Source organism: Cydia pomonella, chromosome 12 (genome assembly GCF_033807575.1).
Source record: "Cydia pomonella isolate Wapato2018A chromosome 12, ilCydPomo1, whole genome shotgun sequence".
Classification (NCBI taxonomy): domain Eukaryota; kingdom Metazoa; phylum Arthropoda; class Insecta; order Lepidoptera; family Tortricidae; genus Cydia; species Cydia pomonella.
In genome coordinates, this window is record NC_084714.1 from 1,107,444 (window position 1) to 1,122,322 (window position 14,879).

Sequence of the window (14,879 nt, forward strand, 5' to 3'; positions counted from 1 at the left end):
TTCACAGATAATGTATTTCTGTTGCCGCTATAACAACAAATACAGAGATAGAAAAAACAGAATAAAATAAATATTTAAGGGGGCTCCCATACAACTAACGTAATTTTTTGCCGTTTTTATAGATAATGGTACGGAACTCTTCGTGCGCGAGTCCGACTCGCTTTTGGCCGGTTTTTTAAACCCGATTTACGATCTTAGAAATTGTATTTTTTAAACATATTTTAAGATTTTTTACAATATTTAAAGAATACGAGTATACGTTTTATATTTCAAGATCGTAATTTCAACAGTTTCGGCTATAAATTGTATCTTTACAACGACTTGTTTTAAATAAGGTGTATTCAGGTTATTTCGTGCCGTGTCCGAATGTCGGATTATTCCTAAAACAATTATATATGCGTCACGAAGGTGAGGCTGCTAAAACGCTCGCAAAATGTCCCCTACGACTATATTTCGTCTATCACTTATCCCAAAGTGAAAGCCCAATGGTACCGCAGCTAATAGACTGCTATTTGGTGTCCACACCGCAACCGAGCACTCTGTCAAATGACTAATTATTGAAGCCATTGAGAGTTTAGACAGGTGTCCGATCGGCGAGGAACACCGATAAGCGAATAGCGATTCGATTAGCGTGTTTCGCCCTCATGGGCGAATGTTTCTTAAAGAAAACTGGTTGCCAGCAGTGTCAACAGTTATGGTGCAATTACACTAGGTCGTTCTCTGCAAAAAAGCAATGCATCACCTGTTGGTTAACTACCCAGTGTAACTGAATTCTTAGTTACGAACGGTTAATATAGATATCACATGAGATACTTAATAATATGTGTACCAGACTTGCCTACCATGCCAAGCATTGCCATTTACCAAGTAGGCATCTGCCTATATGTTTTTTCCTAATATTATGAAAAGGAAATCGTAGGTTAAGCAAGTTGAAAGTACATTTCGTCAGGTCACAACCAAAAGTAACTAGGTAATTACAAAAAAAAATAAACAAAATCGATTTAAAAAAAAAAAAAAAAAGCATTTATTTCGGACAATATCCATAGGTAAAACAACAAACAATCAAAATATTTACATATAAATTACAAAAAATAAAATAAAAATATGAATTAAATTAAATTAAAAATACGGATAAATTAAATTAACATTATTCATTTCATTAAATCAAAATTATCAATTAAATTACATTAAAATTATTAAATAAATTAAATTAAATTAAAATTATCAATCACATTATATTAAACTAATTACTTGTCGTAGTTGGTATGTGTGTGTATGTGTGTAATTTTGTTTTGGTAATACTACGGTTGACTATGGCTTTGAACTTGTAGTAATTAGAGAGTTTTCGTTGTCACTTTACGATTTACATCCACGTTTCTTGCACAAAAAAATATTAATAGTAGATTTCACGCTCCCGGTCGAGCAACTTCATGTTTTGGTTATAAGTCTACTGATTATTCAAATAAAATACCTTTTTTTAATACAAGTATGGTACAGCATAAATATACCAATACGCCGAAAAACTTAAAGAAACAGAAAATCACATTTCAAGTAAAATATACAGAAAAGTACAAGATGCAAAATACATAAAATGGAAGTGACACATAACATATCACACACCGACTGTGGAATACCTATCATTCATCGTCTCACAATATTTCAGACACTCACGGTGCACAGTTGTCCATCTTCAAGCAAACAAATCACAATCAGCTGTTGATGTCAGGAGCGCATTGTGTAGCGTTAATACTCGAGGGAGCGTTGAATTTCTGCGTGAAAGGGAGCGTGCGCGCCGCTGGCACCGCCAACAGTGGGCGCGTATCGGCCTCAGATTAACTCTGGGAATATGCGGAACGTGCAGTCTAAGCACGAGACTAACGAGATCTAGGCAGTCTGATTCTCCACGTAACATGTGACAAACCAAACGTTAACTAATAATAAAGCGCGTGCGTTTGCCGCATACCAATTTTAAATCAGATAATCAGCTAATGACCGTATATTGTTTTACCCGGCAAACGCGGTAAGCGGATTGACATTTTCCCTACATTCTGTGATCGCATGCGTTCAACGCTGCGTCTATATCTCATAAAACATATTATAGTTACAGACGTTTTGCAGTTACGCCTACGCCCTACTTCTACGAGTAGAGAGTTGTAACCGAGTGCTCCGAGCAAAAACGACTCTAACAGATTAACCGCCATGTGCTTTGACCACACCGTCACCTGCACTCTGTGAATTTAGTGAACGCTCAAAGTTGGTCGCTACGGTTACAGCACTAGTGGCAATCAACTTTTTTTTTTTTAATAGTCTACATTGTGTCTCAATGCTGGGCAAAGGCCTCCCCTGTAAACCGCCACTCGTTACGGCTTTGTGCCTGCTCCCGCCAGTCGCCACAAAATAAGTCCAGGTCGCCACGCCATCTCGTTTTTGGCCTGACTCTACCTCGGGTGATCTGTGGTGCTCATTCGGCCGCTATTCTGGCCCATCAGTCCGGGTGCATCCTACAGATGTGTCCCGCCCAATCCCACTTGAGCTTGGCGGCCTTCAAAACTGGTATCAACAAAATAGACATGTGAAAAGTACTAGCCGTTAGTTTATCATTATTACTCGACAAACGGAAAATAATAGCGTCAGAGAGTTTATCCCGAGTTATTTATGCCATAATATAAATTTATTCATATAAAAATTTCACCACAACCGGAAACCAGAAAAGTTAAATTGCAAGTTACAATAATGTTTTATTAACAGGCCTCTACTGCAATATTATGGTACCAACGAGCTGATTTGATGATGGAGACAGGAGGTGGCCATAGGAATAGGAAAACAACGCAACCTATTTTTGTGTTAGAATTATTTCGATGAGTTAAGCCCTCGTAAGCCGGAACGCAGATCCGGAAAATCCTATTAGGAAAAAATAATACCTTCACACGAGAGGTTAAGTCGCCTGTTGAAAGAAAAGTATAGCCAGCAATAAATAAATGTTTAAAATATTAGGTATAGAGATAGGTAACGTATAAATTTAACTATTCTATAAACAATACTGTTGTGGGTAGTTATTATTTGTACATGGTACCCGCATTCATGGGAAATAAACAGTTGCTGTTTTACATTGACGTGTTTCATTACATGGTGGCAGCGGTGTTAGTTATTTTAAACGTTTTTGTGCTGCAACAGTTAAAAATAAGTGCAAGTGCAGTGCCCAAACACCGTACGACCTCAGATAACTTGTTGTTGTGTGTACGATAGTGCTATTAGTGTAGTTAAAACATGGAACACGCCAGACCACCGCCGGAGTTAAATATGGAGGGCGGTCCCGCTACACGGGCTGATGCGTGGAAAAGGTGGAAACAGCAATTCCTACTTTTTGTGAAGGCCTCCGGTGTGAGCAGCGAGTCCGCCGGAGTACAAGCCAGCCTGCTCGTTAATCTGATCGGCCCAGAGGGTTTCGATGTGTATCAAACATTTACATTTGACGCCGACTCGGATAAAGACGACGTGCAGGTCATTATTAAAAAGTTTGATGAGTATTTCGGGGCCAAAATAAACACAACGTTATTGAGGTACAAATTCTTTACACGTAACCAGGAAGAAGGCGAATCGATTCAGGCGTATGTAACAGCGCTGAGGCTGTTAAGTAAGAACTGCAATTTCGGCAATCTGGGAGACGATTTGCTGAAGGATCGCATCGTGTGTGGCGTTCGGAATGTCACCGTACGAGACAGGCTTCTCCGCTGTGACGACTTGGATTTAGACAAAGCTATTCAGTTGTGTCAAGCCGAGGAAGCTTCCAAGGAAAGTGGTAAACAATTAAGTGTCCCGAGTGAGGGTCCCAGTGCACAGGTACATGTTGTGGAGCGACGACGGGCGCGCGGCGGCGCTCGGGTTGCTCGGCGCGGCGGCGGCGGCGGCGCGGTCGGCGAGCGGCGCGCGCGCGGCGGCGGGCGCGCACTGCCCGGCCCGGCGGCGGCGCAGCGCCAGTGCGCCGGTTGCGGCGGGACGCGCTGCGCCAACCAAGAATGCCCGGCACAGTATGTAACATGTTTTTCTTGTGGTCACCGTGGACATTTTGCTCGTATGTGCAGATCTCGGTTCGTTAACGATGACAATGGGGTGAAACGAGTGTATGAAATACAAAAAAATGGTTCCGCGGCTAGCGATTCCGATGAACTTGAACCGTTTTATATGGACATGGTTTCCAGTTCGAGTGGTAGAGGGCGCTGGACGGAGACGCTGTTTTGTGAACACGGGTCTGAAAATTTTAAACTCGACTCGGGAGCAGACTGTAATGTTATGTCTTTTGATAGATTTATATCTCTAGGTTTCGACGTAAATATGTTGAAGACGCCGGAAGCATATTTTGAGTCGTACTCTAATCACGAAATTCCAATAAAAGGTATCTGTGACTTAGTATGGTGGTATAAGAATAAAAGTTATAACTTGCCATTTGCTATTGCTGATATGAAAGTTAAAAGCGTGTTGGGACGAGACTCATGTGAAGATATGGGTTTAGTAAAAAGAGTTAATACCATACAACTTGATGATTATTCAGATCTATTCACGGGTTTAGGGTGTCTGCCAGGTAAATACCATATTGTTGTAGATAAAACAGTGCCGCCGGTCATAAGCGCTACTAGAAAAATCCCATTAGGCCTGAGAGATCGATTGTCTGATGAACTCAAAAACATGGAACGGATGGGGGTAATTAGGCGAGTAACGCATCCTACTCAATGGGTGCACCCCCTAGTTTTGGTCGCAAAAAAGAACGGCGGCATACGCATATGTCTTGATCCGCGCGAGCTAAACGTGGCGGTACGGCGCGCGCACTACCAGCTGCCCTCGCTCACCGAGCTGGCCACGCGCTTGCGCGGCGCCACCTACTTCTCGGTGCTGGATGCCAACTCGGGCTTCTGGGTCGTACAGCTGGACGACGAGAGCGCCGACCTATGTACGTTTGCCACACCATTCGGTAGATGGCAGTTTTTACGTTTACCTTTTGGTATTAATTGTGCTAGTGAAGTGTTTCATGGTAAGATGCGGCAACTTTTGGAAGATTTAGAGGGAGTAGATAGCTTTATCGATGACATAATCGTATGGGGAAAAACTAGGCGCGAGCATGACGAGAGGCTAGGCGCGCTTTTGAATAGAGCTAGAGAGATTAATCTTAAATTTAATAAGCAGAAATGTAAAATAGGGGTACGGTCAGTAACGTATTTAGGGCATATTTTCGATGCAAACGGAATGCGGCCCGACGATAACAAGATTAGGGCAATAAAAGAGATGCCGACGCCACACGACAGGAAAAGTTTGGAAAGATTTTTGGGGGCAGTGAATTACCTATCTAAATTCATTCCAAACCATTCACAACGTGCGGCACCGTTAACAAATTTGCTAAAAAAAGATAATGACTGGCGATGGGAGCAGAGCGAGCAAAAGGCATTCGAAGATTTAAAAGCAGTCGTGTGTGGGGCGGGGGTATTGGCTCTGTACGATGTGGAAGCGCCGGTGCTGCTGTCGGTAGACTCGTCGCGCGACGCCCTGGGCGCGGTGATCATGCAGGGCGGGCGGCCGGTGGAGTTCGCTTCGCGCACGCTCACCGACGCGCAGCGCCGTTACGCACAGGTGGAGAAAGAGCTTCTGGCGATAGTGTTTGCGTGCGAGCGCTTTCATCAGTACATTTTCGGTAAGGAAAAGGTAGTGGTAGAATCAGACCATAAACCCCTGGAGAGTATCTTTAAAAAGCCGTTAATGTCTGTCCCAGCACGCTTGCAGCGCATGTTACTGCGATTACAGCACTATGACTTACATGTCACGTATAAACCAGGAAAATACATGTATATTCCAGATACCTTGTCTCGTGCCTCGCTGCCGGATCTTTACAGTGACGATGTGCATAAAAACAATATATGTCAGGTAAAATTAATCGTGGATAGCTTACCAATGTCTAATAACAAACTTTCACAAATTAAAAAAGAAACTAAACGTGACTCTGATTTTTTAAAATTGAGCGAATACATAAATAAAGGTTGGCCAGATCACAAATCTGAGGTTGTGAGTGAATTAAAATTGTACTGGTCATTTAGAGAAGATCTATTTATAGTGGATGGAGTAATATTTAAAAGCAACTTAGTGTTAGTACCGCGAGTGCTAAGAGCGGAAATGCTCGAAATTATCCACGAGGGTCACATGGGTATAGACCGGTGCAAGCGGCGCGCGAGGCAGGTCGTGTTCTGGCCCGGCATCACGCAGGATATCGAGGCGTTCGTGAAGCGCTGCCGCACCTGTCAGGAGAGTTTAAACGCTCCCGCGAGAGAGCCACTAATCCCAGTTGAGATTCCTGAGCTGCCATGGCAAAAAATCGGATCCGACATATTTGAGTTAAAAAAGAAATACTTTTTAATAATAGTAGACTACTACTCTAACTATATAGAAGTATGTAATTTGCCAAATATAACATCTAACGTAGTAATACAAAGCATGAAAGAGGTTTTCTCGCGCCATGGTATCCCAGAAACCCTAATTAGTGACAACGGAACGCAATACAGCAGTCGGGAATTTAAAATGTTTGCTAGACAATGGGGGTTTAATCATGTCACGTCGTCACCAAACTATGCTCAGTCGAACGGTAAGAGCGAACGTGCAGTGCAGACAATAAAATCTCTTCTTAAGAAAGCGATTAATACAAACGGGGATTTTTATTTAGCCTTATTAAACTATCGTAATACTCCTAGGGATGGTTTAAGCTCTCCTGCACAGCTTCTGATGGGTCGTCAACTTAAATGTAAGCTCCCGGTGCACCCTAGGTGATTAACCCCGCGGCCAATTGACTCATCAGAACATTCGACAATGTTGCGTAATCAAATAAAAACAAAAGAATATTTCGATAAACACACAAGGGTACTTTCTTCGTTAAAGGCAGGCGATGAAGTTGTATGTATAGACGGAAAGGCGAGAACTCGAGCAACCGTTGTAGGTAACGCCGAAACGCCCCGATCATACATAATAGAAAATAAGTTAGGTGGTAGGTTTAGGCGCAATCGACACCATTTAATTAAGTGCGAAACTAGTACTAACGCACCGTCCTCGGATTCGATGCAGCCAGCGCCAGCTGATGCCGACGACGAGTTCAAGGACGCGTGCGAAGAAGTAGGTCAAACAAGAGAATGTAAAACTGAACCTAATGTCGTAAACAATAAGGTTGATAGCGGCAGTAGGCCTTCTGTTATAATGACTCGTAGTCGAGCCAAACTTATTAATCAAAAATAATTATAACTAGCTTAAATCTACATTTATATTATATTAGATATTTACAAATAAATAAATAAACAGTTCATTTTATTTTCTTTTGAATTATAATACAAGGGGTAACTGAGTCTTGTTAGTAAACATGTTTCGATCGCATGTTATATACAACGTGTCCCAAAACTCAACGATAAGCCGGCACCAGAGGATGGAGCTGCTTATGATTAGTCGAGAAAAAATAAGGAAAAAAATATATCTCAATTATTTTAGAAATTACAGAAAAAAAATGAAATTCATTGAAAATCGACATCCCTAATGGTATTTTTAACGACCATGTCTACAAATATTCAAATATTACTGTTTTTTATTTTGTTTTTGGAAACTTCAGTAGCCCTGCTATCTAACACAGTTCTTAAAAATACCAAAATACATGTAGTTTTTACACAAAAAATAATCAAAATTCATTTTGTCCCTACAATTTTGAAAGATTGTTTCTTACAGTCCACTTTCAATCATCATGGTGTAAAAAAATAGTATCGACACCACTATGGCAATTATTTTCAAAAGTTGACGCAACTAACCAAGATTCCAAAATGGTATAATACTTTGGGAAACCTAGTCACAACAAAAAACAACGAATTTTTAAACAAGAACCGACATTTTTAAATGTTGATATTAATCACTTTTGAAAAGGGTTGTTGTTGCAAGTTTTAAAATTTCAATGGAAAATGTGGGTAGTTAATACAATTTTCAAGTCAGTACACTCTGATCCTTTGTTCGCTGTGCACCGTTCCGTATTAATTGATGTGGCTCTCATACTAACAACTCTTGGCTTTGCTTTTTGGACTGGTGATCTGCAAACTGTACTGACCTGGCATTATTTTGGACTGTGATTGTGTTTTGTGTATTGGACTTTTTCCGTATTCTGGATTGTTCAGCGTTTATCATGCCGCTACCGTACACACCGTTGGAATACGCTAATATGCATCTCATTTATGGAGAATGCCGATGCAATGCTAACGCTGCTAGCAGATTGTATCGAGAAAGGTACCCAAATGTTCAAAGACATCCGGATTATCGAGTGTTTATTAATGTACATCAAGCCTTTGCGGAAGGTCGTTTACCATTTGACAGGAGACACACTGGAAGACCTAGATTGGAACGCGATGAAGAAGTTCTCAATGAAATAGAAAACAATTCAACTACCTCGGTACGTGCCATAGAACTAGCTACGGGAATACCAAAAAGTTCTGCACATCGAATTCTAAAACGTCACAGACTTCACCCATATCACTACAGGCGTGTGCAGACGTTACTACCGCGGGACTATCCACATCGGGTCGCATTTTGCCGTGCGATGCTGCAAAAGCACAGGGAAGATCCCCAATTCTTAGACAAAGTTCTATGGTCGGATCAATCAACCTGCAAGAAAGATGGCTATTCAAATCTACACAACTTACATAGTTGGAGCAATGAAAATCCGCACTTGATGAGAGAAGACAAATCTCAGTATCAATTCAAGGTTAACTTATGGACGGGCATCTTAAATGGAAATGTAATTGGACCCTTTGAGTTACAAGGAAACCTTAATGGTGATGGCTATTTGACCTTTTTACAAAACGACTTGCCTGAATTATTAGAAGACGTGCCTTTACGTGATTTACAAAACATGTGGTTTCAAAATGATGGTTGCCCAGCTCACTATGCCCGTGCAGTGCGAGAATACTTAAACCAAGAGTATCCAGGGCGTTGGATCGGGCGACTTGGTCCTATCTTGTGGCCACCCCGTTCGCCCGACCTGAACCCCCTGGACTTCTTCTACTGGGGCTGTCTTAAAGACAAAATCTACTCAAAACCCATAGCAACATTGGACGAGCTTCGCCAAAAAATCACACAAGCTGCGGATCATATCAATGGTAGAAGATATGCACGACGGATAAAACGATCATTTCTAAGGCGATGTCATGTCTGTATTAATGCCGGTGGCAGGCAATTTGAACATTTACTGTAGTATTAATAATGTAGTAAATGAATTTAAAAAAAAGGAAAAAAAATTGTACCATTTCTTTGCATTTATTCAACATTTTTCAACAACAAAAATCCTTTTTTGGGTACAGTAAAAGTGATTACCGCCAACATTAAATAATGACGATTCTTGTTTAAAAATTCGTCGTTTTTTTTTGGGACTAGGTTTCCTAAAGTATTATACCATTTTGGAATCTTGGTTAGTTGCGTCAACTTTTGAAAATAATTGCCATAGTGGTGTCGATACTATTTTTTTACACCATGATGATTGAAAGTGGACTGTAAGAAAAAATCTTTCAAAATTGTAGCGACAAAATGAATTTTGATTATTTTTTGTGTAAAAACTACATGTATTATGGTATTTTTAAGAACTGTGTTAGATAGCAGGGCTACTTAAGTTTCCAAAAACAAAAAAAAAACAGTAATATTTGAATATTTGTGACATGGTCGTTAAAAATACCATTAGGGATGTCGATTTTCGATGAATTTCATTTTTTTTCTGTAATTTCTAAAATAATTGAGATATATTTTTTTCCTTATTTTTTCTCGACTAATCATAAGCAGCTCCATCCTCTGGTGCCGGCTTATCGTTGAGTTTTGGGACACGTTGTATGTACTTACTTATTATTATTCTGAAAGTCAGTAATATCAGATGACATTTTTTTTGTGTGTGTAAAGTATTATAAGTATTGTACCTATATCTACCTATATGGGGAAACCATGTCATGTTGCACATAATTATGTAAAGGAGTATTAGGTATTATGTATGTCATATCTTTGGGTATCAACAAAGATCTAACATGCTGATAAAACAACAAAACAAGTGAATAGTTGCCTTCCTACGAATACCATTTAAGTATTTACCATCGAAGTCTCACTTACATGATGATCTGTAACCCTTATTACTATGAAATAAGGTCTTTTCATGATCGTTTAAGAGTGTTCTCGTATGTAAGTAGGAAACCTTGTAAACTAGACGGATAAGTATTGAATATAAATATTTTTATGTAACGATATTTTAAGGGGAAGGAGGTTGTTGTAGTCAAGTTTTAGAAATGTAATTTCGTATTTAGGTTTTATAAGACTACTCCTATCTACTTGTGTTCATGCCTAGGTTTATGAAAATAATGTAAAGTTGGATACTTATACTGTATAACTTTTTGGTGTTGGGTTTTATTCCTTTTGGGGGAGATGTTGTGGGTAGTTATTATTTGTACATGGTACCCGCATTCATGGGAAATAAACAGTTGCTGTTTTACATTGACGTGTTTCATTACAAATACTAAAACGATCAACGTTCGTGACTGCGATTGCTACTTTATTCATTTGGTTTAAGACACATTCGTCAGATTCCTTTTTCGTCAGGTTAAATTATAGCCTGTTTTTTTCGGACGGAAACGGAATTCCTCTTTGGACGGAAAAAACTTTGGAATTATTCTGTGATATATGCTTTACCAGTGGATGGAACAATTTAAACAATTCCTTTATAACTTAACTAGACCGCGGGGCTCCTATATTTGGGCGATTTGCCCTTCGAGCATCTGAAGCTACTTAACGAACCTAACGTACCTATTGATTTAGCATGACGTTCGTAATACATTACACTTTGGGGAAAAAAGCGTAGGTATATAGGTAGGTTAGGTTCGTTAGGTAGTTTCAGATGCTCGAAGGGCAAACAGCCCAGAAATAGGAGCCCCGAACGGGGCTCCGTCTAGTTAAGTTGTGAGCAAAATGTTTATGGAAAAGAAACAGTGCGGTTTTATCCTGACGAAAAAGGAATCTGACTAATGTATCTTAAATCGCTACTCGGTTGCTACTCTTAATATCTGTAGCAGACGGTCTTCCTACTTACAAATGTATAAATTTCATTGTGTCTATATGTAACTAGCAAGTTTACGACTTAGTAAATGGGAACATGTTAATACTCCCATTCAAACTTTCAAAACTTCCTCAGTAAAATGGTTTAAGTAATTATTTGTTTGTTTGGAGGCGACAAAATACAACAGAGGTTTATTAAGTTTTATGAATGAGGGGAAGAGTATTTCATTAAATATAAGCTTCAATATCTCTTGTGTGCTAAATTTCATAATGAAATTCTTTGTTATTATGTTTGGATGTATTTGTATACCAAAAACAAACATACCTAAGAATATAAATTGTGTATTTCTATAACGTATATAAGTTTTGAACAAATATTGCAAGTTTAGTTTAGAAATGCTACATTTGTTCTACGACTGTCAACATGATTTGTGATATTTGTTAGCTGTCCGGAGTTTGTTTGAACAAGCAATGTGTTACAAATATCTGCATCCGGGGATTCCGGGGCTGACAGGTGACGTAATAGGGTTTTCATATTTTGTGGTTGTCAACTAAAACCTGGGGTAATCCACATTTTTTTCCGAGCCAAGTCTACTTTTTAATTTAAGTAATTAAAAGTACCCTCGCCCTTGGGTGAGGAAATGGTTTTCCGTTGTTTTTTATAATGTATGTATGCCAAAAACTAGACCATAAATTCTTGTGGTTTTTAAGGAAATTAAAATTGATCGATTGATTAATGTATTTACTGGTAAAATTGTTATTTTACATGTTAAGATTACATTAAAAATGTACATAATAAGATTAAAATAACTAATAATATTTACAAAAGATAACATTTACAACCAAATCTTTATATTAATTAAAAACATCTTTATTTTTTTATTAACGAAATTACCCAATTTCCCTCTGATGATTGATTTGGTTGATTTGCCTTTTTAAATAAATACTCTTGTATATATTTGTTAATAAATGTTAAAATATTAAGTACGTGAAACTTTTATTAGATCAATTGATGATGAATAAAATTATTATTTTCTTTACAGTTGCACTTACGACTTCCTGGAGATCACAGAGATAGGAGAGAACGCTACAGATGAAGACTGGCTGCATGACCACCACGGCTTGTCAGCTGACAACGAGGTAAAACTAAATACTTCAAATTCAAAATTCAAAAAATTATTCTGCAATTAGGCCTCAAGGGCTCTTTTACAAGTCAATACAACATTTATAGTAACATCATATAGTGACATGAAAAATACATAACAACATTTATAAATACAATAGCCAATACCTGGGTAAACATTACATTATAATAATCTTAAAATAATTACTACAAAACAACAAAGGTATATAGTCTCTATGGTTAAAAATACATTAAATCTGGAGATGTAAAAGGCCCCAATGTCAGGGTACTAATACTAATAAAATTTGGAGGTGTAAAGTCTCTCCAAGTGTCAGAATGAAATTTACTGCGCGTCTGGACTGTTAAGCTAGCAGTCTCATTGACTAATGCTACAGAAGACATATGTAACTAGTATGTTATATAGTGTTGAGTTGCTCACTCGTGAGGCACCTCATTTGTACCACTCATTTAGTTAAATTGTCGCAGAACTTCACACCGCATAAATGTCATACATCACTCCTCAATTAATTTTACTCATTTACTCGCGCGCATCACACACAGCTCTTACCACTCAAACCATTCAAACACTTCAAATTTGAAAAAAAAACTCTCAGCCTTTCAAACTCACTCGCGTTCCTCACAACTCGCAAGAGAGTCGCGAGGCGCTCGGTGCTCGCCGACATTCAAATGAAGAAATGAGTCATTGACGTCATCGCATTCATCGCTCACACTATCAACTGCCCAACTACAAACCTTATTGCAAGGACAAAAGGTCCACCGAGAAATGCGTTGTGTTTATTCACTCGCCTCACTGTGACATCCCTCAAAAATCCTTTCAAAACAAGGGCCTGACACTCTTTGATAGAGAAAGATAGTCTTATTGCGATTCCTATAAGAGGAAAGAGAAAATAGTGCAATGCTTTGTCTTTATCACCGACCGGGTTTTTTTTCATGGTCGGGTTATGGCAGCTTAGGAAGGAGGCTGATGGCGATATACAGAAATTTATAAGAGTGAAAGAGACAAAATCCCGTAAGATGCCATACATTAAACTGTCAATCATATTGTCAAGAGTGCTAGTAAACAAAGTGGTTTTCTTATTGTAGAAGTTTTATAAAGTGAATGATTGTGTTTATTGAGTATTTAATGGAGGTGTAAGAAGTTTTTACGTACAATTAACATGGTGGGGTGTTCAGTGGTTGCCTACAAAAGCAATAGCTTGCGAAAATAAGCGGGTGTAACATTTTATGCGTAAGTACAAGTTTTTCGTATTTTGATCATGTATTTCTTTCTCAAATCTCTCAGGAACAAAGTTACTGAGTTACATCATTAGTTGGATTATGAAAAACTTTATAAAATAGGAGATATCAGTAAATTATTGCTAAAAATAAAACAGAAAGTTTGGTTATGTAAACCAGTCAAATTCAGTAGTATTTTATTTAGGGTTGCAATCAAATAGAAAAAAAGTCCCCTGCAATTACCCCATATTTCGGGAGTTTTAAGCTATTTGATATTTCCAGCTTTCCGACGGAGGATAAAATTGTTAAAGAATGGATTGCGGGAACTGGAAAATCAAATTGGATGCCTCACAAATACTCGCGTATTTGTTCCAAACATTTTGAACAACATTGTGTCCGCAAACTGGGAAAACGAACTTTCATCGAAAAGTTTTCTTTTCCAACCTTGTTCATAGAGTTCATACACGTAAGTTGGCTGTTATTAAATAAGTAATAGTAACAAGTGGGAATACCTAACCGTTACACTATAAGAGACCACAGACTTACACTATTAGAGTTGGTACATCTTAACAAAGGTCTCACAGTGTTTTGAAGTATTTATTTGGGTTCTTGGTACACGGGTCGTCTATGGGTTTTAATAGTATTAAACTCTAACAAATTATTGGGGGTAATTACTGGGAATTAAAAATCCTACCCATTACCAGTGAGAATTTTATTTTCCAGTAGTTACCAGTGGTAAAAGGTGGGAATAAAATTAGTGTAACCACCTGTGGTAAAAGGTGGACAAAAGTTCCTAGTAGTTACCACTAGTAATAACTTGGTGGTAACTAGTAGGAATAACCCGTTGTACTATTTATTAAGACCACAGACTTAAATTTTTAAATTATTTCTTTGGAGGCTTGGTACATGGGATTACGGATTATATGAGTATTAAACTCTAAAATAATGTATTTATTAAAATTGATTAATACTATCCCGCAGGAGAGGAGAGAGAAAATTATTTTCTTCATAAACCTTTATCAATTTTTTTCATTCCACTGATCGACAGCTAAAGAGCACCATGTCGTCGGCGTTACTTATGTTTGTAATTTTAACCACCGGTTGAACAGCCAATCATGGTGCTGCTGAGCTCGACAATCAGCGGATTAACATCAATGATAAACAGTCGTAGAGTAGTCCTCCACACTGAGCTCTTTAACCGTTCGAGACTACCTAACGGAGCTAATATAACAAAAATTTTCTAACGGTGTGTTTCAGAACCAAAATAGCACTCTCAGTAGGGCATTATCGCGAGAAGAAATCTAATCAACTTATTTCTAAAATATATAAATTTAATGTTTTCCTACTCATAATCACGAGCTCCTTCGATCTTACTAGAAGAATAAAAGCGTCCAAAATTTTACGTTTAGTGTTTGAAATATGGTAACGGATTGGTTAC

General features: G+C 38.5%; 1 protein-coding gene and 1 long non-coding RNA gene across 4 annotated transcripts in view; one reads left to right on the top strand and one right to left on the bottom strand.

Moving 5' to 3' along the window:
• LOC133523223 (uncharacterized) overlaps positions 1-14,879 on the top strand; it is a 524,757-nt gene that overhangs the window by 443,144 nt on the left and 66,734 nt on the right. For all 3 annotated transcript variants that reach the window (XM_061858700.1, XM_061858702.1, XM_061858701.1), the window contains one exon: positions 12,126-12,222. In XM_061858700.1, coding sequence (XP_061714684.1) covers positions 12,126-12,222 — 97 coding nt within the window. The remainder of the gene's footprint in view (positions 1-12,125; positions 12,223-14,879) is intronic.
• The window catches only part of LOC133523241 (uncharacterized), a 321,866-nt gene that overhangs the window by 180,739 nt on the left and 126,248 nt on the right, over positions 1-14,879 (bottom strand). The window lies entirely within an intron of this gene.